The sequence below is a fragment of the Peromyscus maniculatus genome, chromosome 7 (assembly GCF_049852395.1).
Source record: "Peromyscus maniculatus bairdii isolate BWxNUB_F1_BW_parent chromosome 7, HU_Pman_BW_mat_3.1, whole genome shotgun sequence".
In the NCBI taxonomy this organism is placed as follows: domain Eukaryota; kingdom Metazoa; phylum Chordata; class Mammalia; order Rodentia; family Cricetidae; genus Peromyscus; species Peromyscus maniculatus.
In genome coordinates this window covers 100,636,618-100,656,613 of record NC_134858.1, presented here as the reverse complement: position 1 = coordinate 100,656,613, position 19,996 = coordinate 100,636,618, and the positions used below count along the sequence as shown (strand labels likewise).

Sequence of the window (19,996 nt, the reverse complement as noted above, 5' to 3'; positions counted from 1 at the left end):
GTGCTTGAATAGCTGAGGCAGGAGGATGGCTGCAAGTGTTGAGCCTGGCCTAGGCTATGGAGCAAGATGCTACAGCAAACATCTTATAAAAGTGCTGTTGACAGAGACAGCCTACCATGTGTCACATCTTGTATCTTGTGCTCCCTAATCTGCTTCTTCCTTTTGAACCTACGTTTTCTGGGCAAAATAATTCTCAGCAGTGTTCACAAGGTGCACACACCACTGGAGGAATCGGCCGTGGAAAACCTGAAACTGTTCTTTTTTTTCCCTCTGTCGCTCTCTCCAAACAGTTCAGCAGAAAAATCTACTTAAACAAAAGAGCATGCCTATGGACATAGGTAAAAGAGCTCAACAAAACCCAAAGAAAACGGAAGCGCATCTTCACTTTACCTTCAAAACAAATTGTGCCGGGTGGCGGTGGTGCACACCTTTAATCCCAGCATTCAGGAGGCAGAGGCAGGCAGATCTCTGAGTTTAGGCCAGCCTGGTCTACAGATCGAGTTCCAGGACAGGCTCCAAAGCTACACAGAGAAACCCTGTCTCAAAAAATCAAAGAAAACAAAAACAACAAATTGTGTGTGTGTGTGTGTGTGTGTGTGTGTGTGTGTGTGTGTATGTGTATTGAGTATGTGCATTTGTGAGTTTATGGTATCGTGTGTGTGTGTGTGTGTGTGTGTGTGTGTGTGTGTGTGTGTGTGTGTCTGGCTCTTGTGGAAGCTAGAGGGAACCCTGGCACTAGAGTTCCATCCAGGCGATTGTGAGCTGCCTGCTGTGGTATCCAAACTCAGGTGCTCTGGAGGAGCTGTGAGCAGTCTTAACCAACGAGCCATCTCTCCGGCCCAGCACACTGACTTTTTTTTTTTTTTTTTTTTTTTTTTTTTTGGCAATTCTTGTACACTGAACTGTGACTTCTTAACATTGTTCTCATTTGAAGATGAAAAGAATGTGTTGAATGTTGGCAAAGGAGGGAAAGCTGAATTGCTCTATGTAGGTATTGTACACCCTAGTATTTGTTGACTGGATGCCTTCAAAGATGCAGGCTATTAACAAAGCATCTCCAAGTTATAAACACATCAAAAGAAGCATTTTAAAACCCAGACATCTGGGGACGAAGCACATCATGAACAAAACACCAATACATTGGGCCTTGTGCGGGACGCTGGATGTAGGACATCAAGGTTCTGATTGCTTGTGGGAGCTTGCACTGTGGGAGCTATCTTTTCAGAGATTCTGCTTATTCATAAGGCTTATTTTAATATAATAGACCCAAGCTCTCCTTATATCCCTGAGAGGATGGGCACAGAGGCAGGCAGCTGCAGGCCCAGTCGGTTCACAGGCCTACTTGACGCTCTCTTAGGTCAACTAAACCTGTGCATGGCTACACACATGCCATTTACTGGCTCTGGAGAGATGTCTCTCTGTGACACTTCCTTGTGACAGTAATTCCAACTTCACATGCCACCGAGGCCAAGCAGAGTCAGCTGCCCTCGTTAGGGTTTTGGAACCTGAGGCACATGCTCATGAGATAAAGCATGACCATCCAGCAGTTGCATGTTCAAAGATTTTTGAGACACAACCACCAACCACACATTATGAGCAGTATTTGAATACCGTCATATAAAATGAGTCCTTTAATTTTTCAAGTGTTTTAAAAAACAAATTTATACTTAAGCCAGCCTTGAAGATAAGCATAAAAATTACCAATTGAAACTAAAAACAAAAACTACCCAAACCCACAACCGAAGCAGCAGCTGTGCCCAGCACAAGCCCGGGTGCACACAGAGGGAGCGGCAGGCATAGAGAGGGTTCACTTTCTGGAACCGTACCATCTCCTTGCCCAGAGAGCAAAAATAAATAAGGTCACCACTGCTTCCTACGAATCTGCCCCCAGCCTTCTCAGCTCACAGGAAAGCTGAGATGTGATGAACTCAGCCACTGCTTCCCGAAACAAGAAAGCAGAGACACGTTCACTAAACAAGCAATTTTCCGTGCAGGGGCAATACGGTTTTTGTTACTGTTGTTGTTGCTTTTTATATTTTTCTCTTTACCTTTTCTTCAATTTGCCTTCTATTAATATACTATCTTTCCTTGTATAGGGCAAACCAGACATCTTTTTATGCTGTTCTTCCTAAGAAAAGCAACACATTTTGAAGACAAACCATTCCCAAAAGTAGTGACAAAAATATTAAAATAGCTTTAAAGGTGAGTCACCTACATTACCTCAATGAAGTAAAACAGAAAAATAAAAGAAGTTGGCACTAAGACAGCTATTCCAAATATCTGTGTCTAAACAATTTTTAAAACTGTTTATTTATTTTTTTAAGAATGCACCCCCTAGTCCAAAGTAACTATATTTTAAAAAAATTTTTGGCCAAAAAATTTACAAAACCCCTTTCAGTTCAACCTAATAAAAGTGGTTTCTAGAAAATACTCCACATGAAGTGTGTTTTCAGTTCAGTTTGGAAGCATTTCTAAGGCACGGTGTTCTGGGAGACACATGGGCTTCTGCAGGCGCCCCTCTGCACGCAGAGCATCTGCATCAGGCACTTTCTTCCGAGCTGTGGGGCTGGGAGTGAAGTCAGACGTAGGCTCCCAGGGCGGCATGGAACTCCGTGAGGCACTGGACCAGCTGCTGGAACTTGGGCCTCTCCTCTGGGTCCAAGGCCCAGCAACAGGCCATCACAGCAAACCTGCAGAGTGACATGGAAACGTGGCTAGTAACAAACAGCCTTCAGTCAGTTTCCTACCAGTTAGCTTTCTGTTCAAATGTGGCTGTGGAGAAGACAGCCTATTAACAATCACTTCATTTGACTATGTGTTGGCAGTTTTAGCACTGAAAAGAGCTAAGATGATTTATTTGGATTACACACATGGATATCAGTTCTTCATGAGAATATAAAATACGTAGCTTAGCAAGTTCAGAGCTTCATGTAAATACACAGAACACAGTCAAAATAACAGCCTGTGTCATCCTGGACACTGTGGGAGAAGAACTCAGAGGAAGTGTTATCTGAAATCAAGATTCCTGGATGTATAGCAAAGTCACTGCCTAAAACTGGCAGAGAAACCTTCTGGGGCCTCTGTAGACAACATTCATTTCTGAACCCACTTCCCCAACCAGACTCTGTACACCCCACTGCTGTGGGATGTTAATGTATGTCCTGTGGGAGCCCTTCTTGGGTTCCTTGTGGCGTTACCCAGCAGGTTTGCATAGAGGATGATTAGGACCATGGGCCTGAGTGCAGGTGTCTGAGATGGTCTGCACTTGGCTGTACTGGGGGATGGTCTGTATGTCAAGTTGCTCTGATTGGTCAATAAATAAAACCTGATTGGTCGTGGCTAGGCAGGAAGTATAGGCGGGACTAACAGAGGAGAAATAAAAGAACAGGAAGGCAGAAGGAGACGCTGCCAGCCACTGCCAGGACAAGCAGCATGTGAAGATGCTGGTGAGCCACGAGCCACGTGGCAAGGTATAGATTTGTAGAAATGCGTTACTTTAAGATATAAGAACAGTTAACAAGAAGCCTGCCACGGCCATACAGTTTGTAAGCAATATAAGTCTCTGTGTTTACTTGGTTGGGTCTGAGCGGCTGTGGGACTGGCGGGTGACAGAGATTTGTCCTGACTGTGGGCAAGGCAGGAAAACTCTAGCTACACCCCACCGCCATGGCGGAGAAGGTCAGCTACGTGAGGGAGGCAGGAGGCCGGAAGCACCTGTCACTTGCTAGCCCAGAACATCTTCTTTAAGCATCACGGATGCTTGGCAAGGCAAGATCATAAAGAGAAAGGTGTCTGTCTCTCTGTCTCTGATCGCTCATGTAGTATATGTACATGTCTGTGTGGTTGTATGCATGTGTGTGGCGGCCAGAGGTCAACAGTGAGTATCATCTCTATTGTTTTCCCTTTTCAGACAGGATATCTTACTAAACCTGGAGTTCACAGATGCAGCTAGGATGGCTAGCCAATGAGCTTCAGGGATCCGCTTGTCTCCACCCACCCTGTGGTATGGTCACAGACACATACTACCATACATGTCTTTTTAGTGGGTGCTGGGCATCCAAATTTGGACCCCAAGAAAAGCTTTTCTAAGGACCATATCTTGTTAAACATGAGTATTTAAACTGACATAATATCCTATCAGCTTCCTTACTATTATGTTAAATTCTCAGGCCATTTTTTAGTAATTAAGATTATACACCACTGATATAAGATGCTAAGTGCATTAAACAGTGACTTTGTGGTTTTTCCACAAGATCTAAATCACATCTGAAGACTCATCATTCTCAAAGGGGAAGGAAGGCTCCATGTGAACACAGGAACTTACTTTCCTACTTTTATAATCATAAAGTAAATGCATCAAAGCTCATGTCCAAGATCCAAAACACTCACAGTTCATCAGGGCAGTTGATTGGCTGGGCTATTCGGTAACCATCTTTCAGGTAAGCGGCCATCTCAAAGGGATCGATGTCCACGTAGGGCGTCTGGCCCAGAGTCATGAGCTCCCACAGAGTCACTCCAAAGGCCCACTAGGAGGAAAAACAGCATAATGAGGGGACATTTTAAAACTGGGTATGGTGACTAGAACAAGCTACAGGCCAAAAACAGCAGCTGAACAAACTCTTAAAGAATACTGTTCATAAAAAGAAATCTATCACGCTGGTTAGTTTCTCTAGCTGGATTATAGCAAAGAATACTTTAATGAATTCATTCTTTAATATGAATATTAGTATTATTTGTTCTGAGTAATTAGGTCTGTTGGATGAAAGCATTTTCACTGCTGGCTATGACTCATGCTGCCCTGAAATTAATTCATTACACTGGGAAATGGAAAACAATCTAGATTGACCGAACACCCTCAATAAGTCAAATATGTAGATTATATAAAATAGAAGAAGTCGTGGGTTTCTGGTTTGGGATGGAACTTGGGTACTGTGCACACAAAGCACTTGTTCTGCCACTGGGGTACATCACGAGCTCTAGATTTACAACTGTTGGTTAGGAGACGGAAACACCCTGAAAATATCTTCCAGTTGAGTGAAAGATCAGATTTCCTTAAAACCCCAGGTGAATGACCAGTAAGGAGGAGACCCAAGCAGAGGCAGCAGAAGCACCGGAGGACTGATTTTCCCTTCTCGGCTCAGGCCTGGCTGCACAGTAGCTCCTGGAGAATGTGTCCCCAAAGCTGCTGCTATGCCAGGAAGGGCTTGGGTAGGGACAATCTCCAGCCTGCTGTCACCTGCAAATGCTGCGCTCACAATGACCGAAGCCAGGGAAAGAATAATGCCTGTGTGCCAAGAGCTCAAGCGTCCTCACAGTATTTTGCAATGAGCCTCCAATCACATTCAGTTTTCACAACAAACCTCAAGAAGCTCGCACTGGTAGCTTAGGTTTATAAGGCGAGGGAACAGGTGAAAAGCGTGGCTTGCTCAACCACACATTTCTCAGTGAGTAAAAAAGCAGGACTGGGGGGTGGAGCACACGGGCAAATACAAAGTCTTTCTGTAAAATCCAAGCACAGTGCAATAAGCCTGAGGTTATTGCTTTTCAGTATGAACAAAATCTGGAAACACTGTTTTTTTAAAGTCTTTCACAGGTATAACATCCCTAACCCAAAGTGCTCCAAAATCCAAGTTACAGAGCTGACATGACAATGAAGAAATTTCCACACCATGAAACTCTGTTTCATGCATAAAATCATTAAAAATATAGATTTAAGTCGCATAATACAATCTCAATCTCAATCTCTCTCTCTCTCTCTCTCTCTCTCTCTCTCTCTCTCTCCCTCCCTCCCTCCCTCCCTCCCTCCCTCTCTCCCTCTCTCCCTCTCTCTCCTCACATTCCTAGTTATAGTGATTAAGATTGCCAATATATCTTTTGGAGAATTGGGGTGGGGAGGCGATATAATCCAATCCACCATACAATGGTATACAAACTCTTAAGGAGCAGCCCTGCCTGAATATCAAAACCAAATGCTCCAGCCTTTCAGAATCTGCTGTCCCCTCGTGCAGTGAGCACCACAGCCATCTGATCTTGGGGTTGCATTGGCAGAAGGACATGTAAGTAACATGTGAATGCTATTCTCTATTTGGGGAGAGGTATATGTGGGTCTCTTTCTCTCACACTGGCTGGCCTCAGACTACAGCAATTCTCCTTCTTCGGCTTCCTAAAGTGCTGGGATTACAGGCATGAGCTTATGATCACACAGCTTATGATCTTGCCATTTAAGATGAAAGACATAAAACTATTCTTTTCATTCACAACATATATATGGCTTGTCATAAAGTATATAATTGTTTTCATCTGATGTATGAGACTGAAGCCACTGGGTAATGAAACTTCTGTGTGAATGATTACTCTGGGAACTTAAAATGCCAGACTGGGTTTAACATAGCAGTCTCCCCTAGCCAGTTGACTGAGAGTAAATAATATGAATATTCAGTGGGAAAGTAGTGCAATGAAATACACTTTTATACTCTGCCCTGCCTGGCTGGGACCCTGGCAGAGGGCCACCAAGGAAATTTCGTGAGCCGCTGTGGGTGAAGTTTCCAGGGGACCTGGATGGCAAGTTACCCAGCTAAAGAGAATCACATGAGTCTGAGGTATCACTGTGTTTGCTGGGTTTGGGCTTTTTTACCAGACACTGTATTGCTGTTGTTTTTCCTTTCCTGACTTATCCTTTTGGAGACAGATGCACCAACCTAAACCTGCCCCACCCCTGCATTTTGGAAGTCAGTAACTTTCTTGGTTTCCTAAACTTAGAGCTGAAGACAAATTTGCCTCAGTATAAATCTTACCTCGAGGCTCACTCACATCTGATGAAACTCTGATTTTAGGCAATGAGCTAAGGCTTTTAGGGCTCTTAGGAAGAAATGAAGGCAATCTACTATATGAAGGGTGTATTTAGGAGGCCCAGCAGCAGAACATGATGGACTTACTGTGTGTGCACCTCAGGCACACACATGTTGAACTCCTGACCCCAGTGTGATGAAGTTAGCAGGTGGGCTTTGGGGGAGTTCCCATCATGAGGGTGGAAATCTCAGGAGTGAATCTGGTGTCTTACAAAGATCTCAGCAGAGCCCTCTTCCCTGTGCTGTGTGAGGACACAGGAGGAAGGACACTTCTGATCCATCCCTCAAACTCGACTTCCCAGGCTTCAGAGAGATGAGGAATGTAGCCTGGGTCTTGAGCGACTCCGTCTGTTGTATCAGCCTTAATCTACTCAGACACCATCTAACCTCAAGTCAGCAATCTGTAGCTCCAAGTATGACTGGTCCTTACACCTGCAAACCCCCACCCAAGTGGAATATCCCAGAACTGGCTGTTCATGCCACGTTCTCCACAGATGCACATGGCTCCATTGGAACATCAGGGTCTTCTAAGGGAGTTCGTGAAGCAGAGTGTACGAGTAAGTCTCCAAAGCAACCAGAAGGAGTGTTCAGAGACACATGAGATCCTGAAAGGCAGAGCTACAGACGACACTAATGAGGCAATTGCTCACCTCTGGAAATACAACTGTTCTTAGAACTGGTTGTTGCCCTCAACTCCCACCCCAGAAAGGGTTTCTTTGTATAGCCCTGACCGTCCAAGAACTCCCTCTGTAGACCAGGCTGGCTTCGAACTCAGACATCTACCTGCCTCTGCCCTGCTGAATGCTGGGATTAAAGGTGTGAGCCACCACTGTGGGGCACAAGAACTGTTCTTAAAGTAATTCATATACTCCTCATTCTTAGGAAATATCAGGACAACTAAAGTTAGAATAATACAACTAAACAGTATCTTAACATCGAAAATGTTAAATCTTAGGTCTCTATTTCCTAAACAAAAGTCTGGACTCATCCTTTAATCTCTATATTGCTCTTTATGCCTTTATGTTAATTCTCTTAATGTAAATTTGATACTTAGTAGGTTCAAGATTGTTGGTGTATAGAATCTACATCTATGAGGGAAACAATCTTCTAAGCACTACTCTAAACTTAGTAATGCAAAATATAAAACAGAAAGCACTCTATACTTTTAAAAATAGTAAGTCTCTTCCAGTAACTCCAGATTTCACTTCGATACCAGAGTTCCAAAGACTGCTCTCAGTGAAAATGTTGTAAACTTGAGGGTCTCCCGAGTGAGTGTTCAGTACCTGGCAACGGCCTCTAGAACACCGGCAAACAGGAGTAAAATGAAGCAACACTGCAGACGCAAGCTCTGGAGAACTACAGATTGTTCTCCTAGGAAAATATCCACTAATGTCTACAAAGAAACAGCAAGGCACATGGGGCACATCTGATTTGCCCTGTGGCCTAAAAACTGTTCAAGTGCCTTAAAAAGGATCTCTTGACGGCCATAAATCACACTGTTAAGATTAGCATGGAAGTCATTTCCTTGATTTGTTTTTCCCAAGAAAATGCTTTTTAAACACAATGTAGTACCATAAAGACAAGAAAACCAACATGAAACTCTCAACTGTGTTTTCCTGATTGCATTCACCCCTCAGTCGGAGGCAGAGTCTTGACAGCTCAACTATGTTAGCTACTATAATTATCGAAATAATTCAAAGGAGGCATCAATCAAAAAATATTTTTTTCAAATAAAGGAAAAGAATGTCACAATAGAAATCTGTGGTTGTGCCTACATTTGATGAAAATATAGAACAATACCCAGGCGGTCTTCAGAGGACCTATGTGAGGTCACATAAGAATAATAGAGACATTCATAACTTGCAGAATCTGGTTGTGTGCATTTCCTAAGCTGATGTTAACACTATTAGAATCTTAATGTACCAAAATATTGGAGGTTTTCCAATTAGAATTACAAAAACAAAGCCCGAAGTCATAATGTACTACTTTTATACAAAAGAAAACAAACAAAAAATGTGTTTCTAAGCAAATCATGAAGAATTCTAAACTACAAAGAAATGCAGAATTGTTAAGGTTCTTTCAAGGAAAGAAAAGGGTCCTTACTCCTGTGAGTGTGCATTTTACACACCTACAAGTGTGCATTTTGCAGCTGCAGGCTGCAGTGGGGGTGAGGTCAGTTTACTTAGTACATGGTGGTGAAAACTGTTTGGCATCCCTAAAAATGACAGTGAGTACAACTTAGACACCCCACCTCCGAAGCTGGGCATGGTGGATGGAACACGCCATTAATCCCAGCACTTGGGAGGCAGAGGCAGGTGGATTTCTGAGTTCAAGGCCAGCCTGGTCTACAGAGCAAATTCCAGGACAGCCAGGGCTACACAGAGAAACCCTATTTAGAAAAATAAATAAATAAATGAAACCGCACCTCCATCCACAGAAGGCAAAGGAACTCAGCCTGACTGTGTTCATGGAGTTGTTAGCATTTTCAACCCCAATATTAGAATGTAACATTTAATAATCTTTAAGAATTTAAAACAATATTCAATGGCCCAAACTGAAGGGCAGATAGGCCATCATAGTCACAGAAAAAGACATAATTATTCCTTTCAGTCCCAATTATTCAAGGCAAAAGACACTTATAGGAGTGTATGAGATAAATCTGTAAGCATTTAAAGAGAAAAATCTGAACATTTAAAAAAGTTAGCCATATTAAATGTAACCAAGAGACATTCTTATAATGACATGTTAAGCACAACCCAAAAGAATTTTGAATAAGACAAAAAAAAAAATGTAATACTTAAACCATGGTGGCACATGCCTGTAATCCTAGCACTTAGCAAGATTTCATGTTCAAGACCAGCCTGGGTTCTAAGCATGAAAATGTTGTTGAAACAGAGGTTGGTATTGTGAGTTTAGAGAATTCTGTTAAGATGTCCATTACTGAACTCATAGTAATTAAAACAAAATAAAGCTAGGCCATTTGAGGAGACATATGGAAACCTACAATAGAAGTTTCTTAAAATATACACATATATGAGCGAAATCTAAATGGGGAGAGAATGCACCAACTAGGTCTTTCACCATCAAGTGAAACCTCAGTGATGGGAATGCTTTACATCTAGTTGAGCTGTTGCCAAAAGGGGCCCCATGGACACCCTCAAACAACTCAGGCTACTGCCAAGGCTATTGGTTGCTCTTCCCAAGTTGATGGTAAGGACCTATTGTAAGAAGGTAAGCCTACAGGAACTCACTGAAGATGGAGAAGCCGCACCAGTGCCTAACTAGAGTCTTCACGACATACTACTAGAGGAGAAGGGTAGCCATCAACCCATTTAGAAACCCTGAAATCCACAATGTTGACCTGCCTGTAGGATACACTATGCTGGTGCAACAGAGGCACAAATGTGGGAGCAGCCAACCACTATCTGATTAGATTTAAGACCCACTCCATGAGAGAGAACTCAAGCCTGACACTGGTTGGGTGGCCCAGTACCTGAGATTAGATAAACCATAGTCCTAGAAGAAAACCAAATACTACTGTTATGCTAAAGGAATTTGGCAATAAAGTGACTCCTAATAACACTCTGCCTATATTGCCCAGTCATCATTAGAGAAGTTTTCTCCTGCAGTAGACAGGAACTAATACAGAGACCCACCACTAGTCAATGTGCAGACATCGAGACTTTGGAATTCTGAGTTCTAATTGGGATGTCTTCACCAAACCCTCCCTCAGAGCTCAAGGAACTAGGCAGAAAAGGAGGCAGGAAGGTCATGAGAGTCAGAAGGGACAGACAACACCAAGGAAACAGTATCTTCCTGACACAACAGGACTGGTGTACATATGAACTCACAAGGATTGTGGCAGCACACACCAGGCCTGCACAGGTCTAAGTCAGATGGGGTTCCGGGACTGAGAGGGGAAGGTGAACACAATCCCTAACCCAGAAGCTATCTCCAACTGATAACTGCTTATAAAGGAAAAATCAGTTGTCTCCGATGGATCTCATTGGGCATGTAAACAGTTAAGAGAAGGCCCCATGTCCAGCAGTAGGCACCCAACACAAAACAAACTCAGTGATATCTTTGATCTCAGGTTGTTTTTGTTTAGGCTTTTTTTCACTTTTTAATCTTACAGGTCTTTTGCTTGTATGGTTTCTGATTTTGTGCTTTTATGGGTTTTGTTTTGTTTGTGTGTGTCTCTGAATGTGTTTTTTATGCTTTTTCTTTGTTTTTGTTTTATTTGTTAAAATTCTGGTCTGTTTGTTTATATTTGCTTGTTTTCTAAAAGAGAGAGAGAAAGAAGGCATGGAGTTGGGTGGGTGAGGATGTGGGGAGGACCTGAGAGAAGATGAGAGAGGAGAAACTTCACTCAGAATATACTGTATATGAAAAAAAAAATTATTTTCAATTTAAAAAGTGAAAAAAAAAACTTTAAATAATAAAAAAAATAAAGCTGTCAAAAAATAGAAACAAAGTATTTAGTATAATGGCATTCTAAGATAAATTCTTGCACAAATATGAATGTTCAAAAGTTTTATAAAATACCATGACTTTAAAGATAACTGACTGTAAGCATGATTTTGAGATTTTTTTAAAGCATGATGTTCCACAGCACAGAGCAGTGCATTCAGTAATTCAGCATTCATGAATTATATTCTAGTTAATATAATGCATGTCTAAACAGTGCCTGAAGAGACACCATCTGTACTGTTTAGACATGCATTATGTTAACTAGAGTCCCATTCATTCAGTTTATCTGTTCCGTTTAGACATGCATGACATTAACTTGAATCCCATTCATTTATCTTATTTTTGTTTTAGGAGTCCTAGAAAGTATGTGATCGTAAGTGTGATTTAAAAATCCCATTGTTGGGGCTGGAGAGATGGCTCAGCAGTTAAATACACTTGCTGCTCTTCTAGGAGACCCAGGTTCAATTCCCCGCACCCACATGGCAGCTCACAATTGTCTCTAACTCCAGTTCTAGGGGATCCAGACATGCATGTAGGCAAAATACCTACACATATAAAATAATAAAATAAAAATCCCATTGTCACTCACTGCCTGCCAGCTGCCCGCCAGGACAAGCAGCATGTAAAGTACCGGTAAGCCATGAGCCACGTGGCAGGTATAGATTTATGGAAATGGATTAATTTAAGCTATAAGAACAGTTAGCAAAAAGCCTGCCACGGCCATACAGTTTATAAAGCAATAAGTCTCTGTGTTTACATGGTTGGGTCTAAGGGGCTGTGGGACTGGCGGGTGACAAAGATTTGTCCTGACTGTGGGCAAGGCAGGAAAACTCTAGCGACAGGCAAGCTATTTATATTTATTAATTTCACTTGTACATGTTTTCAGTGGAATGACAAAATTTTTGAGACAAGGTTTTGCCAGGTAGCCCAGGCTGGCCTCAAATGTGCCATCCTCCTGCTTCAACTTCCCAAGTGCTGGGATCACAGGTGTGTATCACTATGCTTAGTTAGGTGGTGATATTAATGTCTTTGATATGGAGACACCGCTCTTGACTCTATTTATAATATATGGACTATGCATGGAATTTCTTTTCTTCCTTTAAAAAAAAAGTATTTCATCTATCTTCTGTGATGGCAATGGTTTTGGTAAGAGATTGTGGTGCAGGAAAAGAAATGGCTCAAGAGCGATCTTACTGGCCATTGTTTGGGGTGGTCAGCAAAGTAAGGTCTGTACGTATGACAAGGACTCCACTGTGAGGCACTGTGAGACTCAAAATGAAGGAAGTGCTTGTGTTCTTATGGACCAGTCTCCACAACTAAGAAAAAGCAATGTGTGAGGCCATGAGGCTCTTGGAACAGCAAGGCAGTTGGATGCTGAGTGTCTGTAGCCCTACAGGGGGTAGGCTGGATGAAGGGAGGTTGCCATGGGGTGAGACAGGAAGTACCCTTTGTATTTTGAATCCTAAATTCACCATAAGTGAGTCTTTTCACTTAGTGGACAAACAGTTTCTCCCCCAGGCCTGGCTCTGAGCCACACCTGGGAGGGAAGTGAGACCATCCAGGCTTGAAAGCCTCCTCTCCCTGCCTGGGGGTGCTGCGCTTGGATATGCAGAACCTCAGCATCCCGGGACCCCTTTCCTCTAACCTGAATGTCAGTGAGCTCCAGGGCCTTCGGCAGGGTGTACTTTCTCTTTCCTTCTTGGTTAACATGTCCAGAGCAGACATACTTGGAGTAAATGCTAAAAGCATATCAGATACAGACAACTCCTGTGCATGACCCTGACCATCGAAAGATCTGTGAACGGCTTGGTGTGTACCATCACGGACCTTTTTTATGTTTATAATAATACCTCTCTCTCTGTCCATATATATTTCTTATAAATAAAAGAGGAGCATATTAAAAAAATCCCATTGTTAATTAATTATATAATGGAATACCTACACAGAAACGAACAAGTCAACTGAGCAATTCATATTGAAACACTACAGTACATTAGGCAGTTCACATTACAGCACTACTAGACATCTTACATACCATTCTGAAATATCTTAACTTTTATTCTTCTCTCATACATTACTCCTGACCACAGTTTCCCCTCCCTCTACTCCTCCTAGTCCCTCCCCATGCCCCAGATCAACTCCTTCAAAAAAAAAAAAAAAAAACAACAGGTCTCCCAGGGACATCCACTGAACATGGCCTAACAAGATACAATAAGACTAGGCACAACTTCATGTCATGGCTGGATGTGACAACTCAGAAGGAGGAAAAGGATCCCAAGAGCAGGCAAAAGAGTCAGAGACACCTCCTACTCTCACTGTTAGGAATCCCACAAGAACACCAAGCTACACGACCTTAAGGTATACACAGAAGACTTGACTCAGACCCATGCAGGGTCTGTGTTTGTCGCTTCAGTTACTGTCAGCCCCTGTGAGCTCTGCTTAGTTGATTCTGTGGCCATGTTCTCAGGGTGTCCTCGATCCCTCTGGCTCCTAAAATTCTTCCTCCCCCTTCTGAAACATTACCTATCAATATTCCTTTTACCAAGAAAAAAACTTAAAATTTCCCAGTCTCTTGAAGTTTACCTTAAAATAACACAACATACCTACAGATTATCATCTAAGAAATGTCTCTTTTTTCCTGCCCATCAAATAGTTTTGAGTTCACAAAACTATGATTTCAGCCAAGGTATATTCTCTACTGATTTCATTGGAACTTTTACTTCTGAACATTAATGTTAGAGAAACTGTTTCCTGATAAGAAGCTCTGGAGAGAGCCCAGACCCGGCTCTCTGCTATCCTCCAAGTTGGACCCCTAGGGTTCAGTATCTAAGACTCTGTATTCGTCTTCCTCACCTGCCACTTTCTTCCCAGCATGCGCTGGGTTTCTCTGTGAGCAACATGAAGCAGGTTCTTTCTGGTGTCACCCCTGAAGCCCCTCCTTGAGTCAGGTAACACCCATTCTTATAACCATGCACACTTTTACTCTGTACATTTCAAATGTCGGGGATTTTTTTTTCCCAAGAATAGTTAATTTTGAAATAAATAAAAAATGATTTTGAATAGACACACACATAAAACTTTAACAGGAAAAGTTTAAGAACTCAGTAAATTGTTCATTCACACCAAGTGAACAAATTTTACCACAATACTTAGTTCATAAAAAGAGAAATACATCAAATAGCACCCAGTTTATGAATGAGAAAAAAAAAGGTCATAATTAATGAGATTTCTCTCCTTATCAAATCAATCTGTTTTCAAGGATTGTAAATTGAAGTTGTTTTTCAATAAGGAAATCTTAGATAATTTCAATTACTGAGTACAGTGAACTGAATGATCCATTTACCAACCCTTAAAACCTATAAACATTATCTTTTATGGAAAAAAGTGTGACTAGGGACCTTGAAAGGAGAAGCTTATTCTGGACTGTGTAGGGATCAATGCAGCCTTGTCAGAGAGGAGCAGAGAGTTCTGAAAAGCATCCAAAAGAGCCCGTACATGAACGTGTAACAGAGATGGAGCCACAAGCCAAGGAAGGCCACCAGCAACCATATGTCTCTGGAAAAAGCATGGACCTGCCAACACCTTTATTTCAGCCTCTAGAGCTGACCGTGAAAGAATAAATCTATTGTTTTAAAACACTGAGATTGTAGTAACTTGTTATAGCAACCAGCAAAAACTAATACATTGAGTGTCTGACAATGAGTGTACACTAATCAATGTAAATAATGGATTAGTAAAACTGCTGTCAGCAATACACTATTAAAAGAGAAATGTGTAAAGCACAGAAACTGAAATAAAAAGGCAATTCTGAATGATAAATAAAATATACCAGGATACAAAACACAATATGCCCGGTTCTTCCATGTTGAAGTATCAGAACAAATCCCAATTATTTTTACAAGTAATACAGTATTATTTAGTGATGATTTAAAAACCTTAACAGCAAAACTTTTTACCAAATTCCCAAATACACAGCTACAATATGTAGCAGACAAGAGATAAAAAAACACATTTGGGGGCTAGAGAGATGGCCCAGCGGTTAAGTGCACTGGCTGTTCTTCCAGAGGACCTAGGTTCAATTCCCAGCACCCACATGGCAGCTCACAACTGTTTGTAATTCTAATTCCAGAGGATCCAACACCCTTACACAAATGCACCAATGCAAATAAATAAATCATTAAAAAAAAAAAAAACATTTGTTTTTCATTCTTTTTGTTTGTTTGTTTGATCGGTTGGTTTTTTGAGACAGGGTTTCTTTGTGTAACCAGACTAGCCTCGAACTCATGGAGTGCTGTTCAACTGAGAAGAAGCCATCTGCAGAAAGCAAAGCACTCTGTGCTTTAGCAGCCCCTTGGTCATCTGAGACTTGTCCAGGTAGTTGATGAGCTGCTGTCGGCTCCCAAAACCTCAGTGCCTACTCTAACACTTGGTCACCAGTGCCCGCCATGGTGTCAGCTTCTGTGGACAGGGAGAGCACAGCACCGGCCCAGGATTTGAGCCAGTTTCTCTGTTTTAAGGGGGTCAAAAGGGAGCTAACTACACATGCTCTCTGGATGAAAATTTCAAGGAACAATAACAAGATTTTTAAAAGGACAAAATGGCAGAACATTGTAAACAGCAAGCTTCCCTCTCCACGCTGTTGATACCCGGGTTCCAGCACTCACCACATCACTAGCACTAGAGAATTCATTGTTAACCAGGCTCTCCAGCGCCATCCATCGCACTGGTCTGTTCTCATTGTCCCCTAGACAGTGGTAGTCCATGGGAAACAAGTCTCTGGAAAGGGCATTGTCTGTGATTTTCACTTGAAGTGTGTCGTCGATGCTGAGAAGTAAAAACACGAACATGACAGGCATCAGGGGGTCCAGAAGACCCACGGTTACCCATAAACAGTCTGAGTCCCACAACGACTCCCAACAGAACCCCAAATCCAGGGAACACCACCCATCTAGTGACAGCAGCAGGCCCTTGACACCTACACACAGTTCCTAGCAGCCAGGTCTTTATGGATCACTTCTCTTCTTGCCAGGTAGCTCATCCCACAGGCAATCTGAATAGCCATATGTACCAAATCTTGCTGGGAAATTGCCTGTTATAATAGAAAACAAACAAACAAAACCACAGTTTGCTGACAGTACAGAGCTAGTTGGACCTGGCTACCTGAGCCCATAGTCCCACCCTAAAGCACTTCCTTGCACCTACTTACTGAGTTTTTAAAAACCTATTCTCAACCAAGATCTCTCTGGGGCATTGTCTACAGCTCACCGATTACAATAGCCCCTGATCTGTAATGGGATTTGCCATCTATATGAATTTATCTTGTGACTTAACTCATCTTTTGTACTTATCTCTCTCAAATCATCATTACAAAACAGCTTCTCAGTGATTCCTGCTCAATGAACATGGAACCTCTAAAGCATCATTTCAAGTGCGTGCAGCAATGACTTGCTCTTCTCCTTTGCAGGAGTAGGTTTTACCAGATTCTCCCCTGAGGGTCGCTCCACTAAACAAGTCCATAGCTCTCTCGGCTGACATGCTCCTCTAGATGCACACCAGCACTGCAGGCTGCGGAAGGAAGTTCTCCCCCTAGTGATGCTCATGGGCCAAAGCCTCCAACAACATGGTTCCAACTACAACTTTATCCTTTCAGCTTAAACAACGTATCATATACATTAAGTCAACTACTCAATGCAGATCTGAGTCTTTTTCTTATTAACTACAATAAGTATGCTATTATAAATCTTAAAATCAACTTAACGAAACCAAAAAATATAGCAAAGAGCAAAACACGCAGCAGACTTTCTTACCAGTATCATAACATGTCTGGAATCTGATCAGATGCTCACAGCAGAGTACATGGGCAGTGACAAGAGAGAAACTCTTAAGTGGGGGCATCTTACAGCCAAGCACATTAAGGATACCCCAATTATCTCCCACAATCCAGGCCTCTACTCAGCACCACTGTAGGCACCATAAGGTCAGACAGACCTGTAATAGCTTCCATTCCTAGAATGACTCCTGGACACATGTCTTCAAGACTGAGATGCTGTCACAGGGCATCCATCGGAGGTGATGATGAATGAACACACAGCCAACAAAGCCAAACAGCATCTGCCAAGTGTGCTCGAGGGGGAATCATACACCATCATCCTATTTTCCTCTAAATCTACAGCTTATAAATATTGCCTGGTTCATTCCAAGTTTCTTTGAAGATTTTTAGGACATGTGTGTGGTTATTAATATCTTCTTCAAAAGACACCAGAAACCATGGTATTTGGGGAAATTTTCTCACCTGTGGGTTATTGGCTTCTACTAATTTGCACTGCCGTAGAAACAGTTTAAGATTCCCCCAGTTCATGTACGGCAGTATCACCATGGGCTTTTCTCCTTCTTCTATGCACACGTGAGTAATAGGAAGGAGGTTTCTATAAAATAATAAGTTGGGAAAAACACAAATGAAATCTAAAACTTTATGGGTTTATCTTCAATTAAAAGTAATAAAGATAATCTAAAGCAAAATAAAATCCCCAAAACATTTAAAAAGATATTCGTTACAACTTTTATTTACAAATGTTCTACTTTTTGACCCATATGTAAACAGTCTCCATATAGATGAGCTTTCTTTGTAGGATAAAGATTACTAACACAGAATGGATTCCTTTGTACTGGATTTTCTGAAGACACTTTAGCCACGCTAAATCTCCAACCCAAAGGATAATCGCAGACAGCTGAAAACAGCTTGGCTATGAGTGCATCATGATGCTATCCCACTAATTTCATCATCACATTTAAAAATAAAAAGGCTCATTCTAGACTGTGAATAAAAATATGGTCATCAAAGAGGTCTTTAACAGATTGAAAATGTCACAAAAGTAAAATGTTTGCAGTCACATAGAATTTGGAATCTAATTTTTAAAAGTAAAATTCACTATCTAGGTGAGAGGGGGAAGAGAGGGAGAGAGAGAGAGCAAGTGCCTTGGCCTTAGTTTTCAAACTTGTAACATGTGGATTTCACCAACCACAGTTTTATATGCAAAATAAACCAAGTATATGGTGAATAACTTTGTCTACTTTACCTTTTGTGGCACACACACACACACACACACACCATTCTCCTGTGGAATAACACTCCTACTGATACATGGAAATAACTAATTTTCCCCAATGCTGTAACTATTTAAGTAATCACCTCCTCTTTACTAAGACTGAAGTAATCAAAGACTCCATTTACATATTCAATATGTCATATCCTGTGCCATTACGATATTTAATACATATTTGAAACACACATAACAATGAATGATCAAAAAGAAACATAAGAAAACATGAAAAGAGCTTAAAGAAACTGAGACACAAATCACACATTCACAGGACAATCACAAAGCCAGGGAAAACTGCAGAAACGTACCAAGAGGAGTTGTCTTTGACTTGTAAGACTACAGTTAATGTCTGCTTTGCCTTTCTTTATATCCTAAAAATGTCCCCCTTGAGCAGAACTGTAAGAGGCATTGGTCTCTAAGAGGCACTGAACCCTACACACACACACACACACACACACACACACACACACACACACACACACACACGCCTTTCCACCAACCCCCATGCACACAACAGATCATGACTCAACTTAAGGGCAGCCCAGGCAAACCCTGACTTCAGAATGGGCAGGTGAGTTGGCTCATTCTTTAACCCTAAAGGATTATCTCTGTTCCTTCCCTCAAGACTGAAATCGTTTAGCAGAATTAATGGCATTTTGTCCAGACACAACAAATACAATAAATGAAATCAAAACTTTTATTCCATAACCCCAGGATTAAAAATCCTCTGGGATCAGTGGTTCAGAGCACTGGCTGCTCTTGCAGAGGGACCAAGTTTGATTCCCAGCACCCATACGGGGCTCACAGCTGTCTGTAACTCTATTCTCAGGGGATCTGGTGCCCTCTTCTGCCTGCCCACCCAGGTCCTGCACACAAGTGGTGCACAGACATACATGGATGCAGAACACCCACGCACACAAAGTAAAGGGGAAACCAACTCTGGAAGCAACAATAAGCTTTATAAAAATGTTTTCAAGAACACACGACTGTCCTTCACTTCGCCCATCTTAAAGGACAAAGAGAAAAGCCTGAGATAGCTCAGAGTGGATGGGTGGGTGTAAAGCAGGTGTGGTGAGAAGGCAGAGGCAAAGTGGGGATGTGGGGCTGGGAACAACTGCCTCCCATGCTGAGCACTCTTGCAACCTTAAAGCTGTGTGTCATTCAGCACTAACAAGTGTCATCATCCTGGGCCAACGGGGACTTCAATCCACAAGAAATGGCCTAAAGATGCTCTGACATGAAGTAATGAAATCGGATTATTTTTAATTTATATGAGTATTTACTTATGTTAAAAGCTTATGCTTACAAGTTCCAGTGGAAAAATAAAAACAAAAAATAGAGAATTTAAAGATGCTTTAAAATGCATCACTGCCTCTCTACCCTTCCTCACAGATGTTAAAACAGAGAGCAAACCACAACCAGTTCAAAGGGTGAAAACTGTAAACAGGTGACAGTTCTTGCTGAGTGCAGTCTGCACAAAAAATTCCATAACACTGATCTAAGATTACTGTTTCATTTTATTCTGTACCTAGCTGAGTTCTGAGTGCAAAATGGGCAGTTAATGAACTAAATCAAAGA

General features: G+C 41.9%; 1 protein-coding gene across 2 annotated transcripts in view; it reads right to left on the bottom strand.

Annotated features, from left to right (window-relative positions):
* Positions 1-1,608: 1,608 nt before the first annotated feature.
* The window catches only part of Ryk (receptor like tyrosine kinase), a 78,046-nt gene continuing 59,658 nt past the window's right edge, over positions 1,609-19,996 (bottom strand). For both annotated transcript variants that reach the window (XM_042281513.2, XM_042281512.2), the window contains exons 11-15: positions 17,611-17,743; positions 16,298-16,407; positions 15,983-16,142; positions 4,390-4,526; positions 1,609-2,690 (exon numbers count right to left, since the gene is read on the bottom strand). In XM_042281513.2, the coding sequence (XP_042137447.2) occupies positions 2,579-2,690; positions 4,390-4,526; positions 15,983-16,142; positions 16,298-16,407; positions 17,611-17,743 (652 nt within the window). In that variant the 3' untranslated portion in view covers positions 1,609-2,578. The remainder of the gene's footprint in view (positions 2,691-4,389; positions 4,527-15,982; positions 16,143-16,297; positions 16,408-17,610; positions 17,744-19,996) is intronic.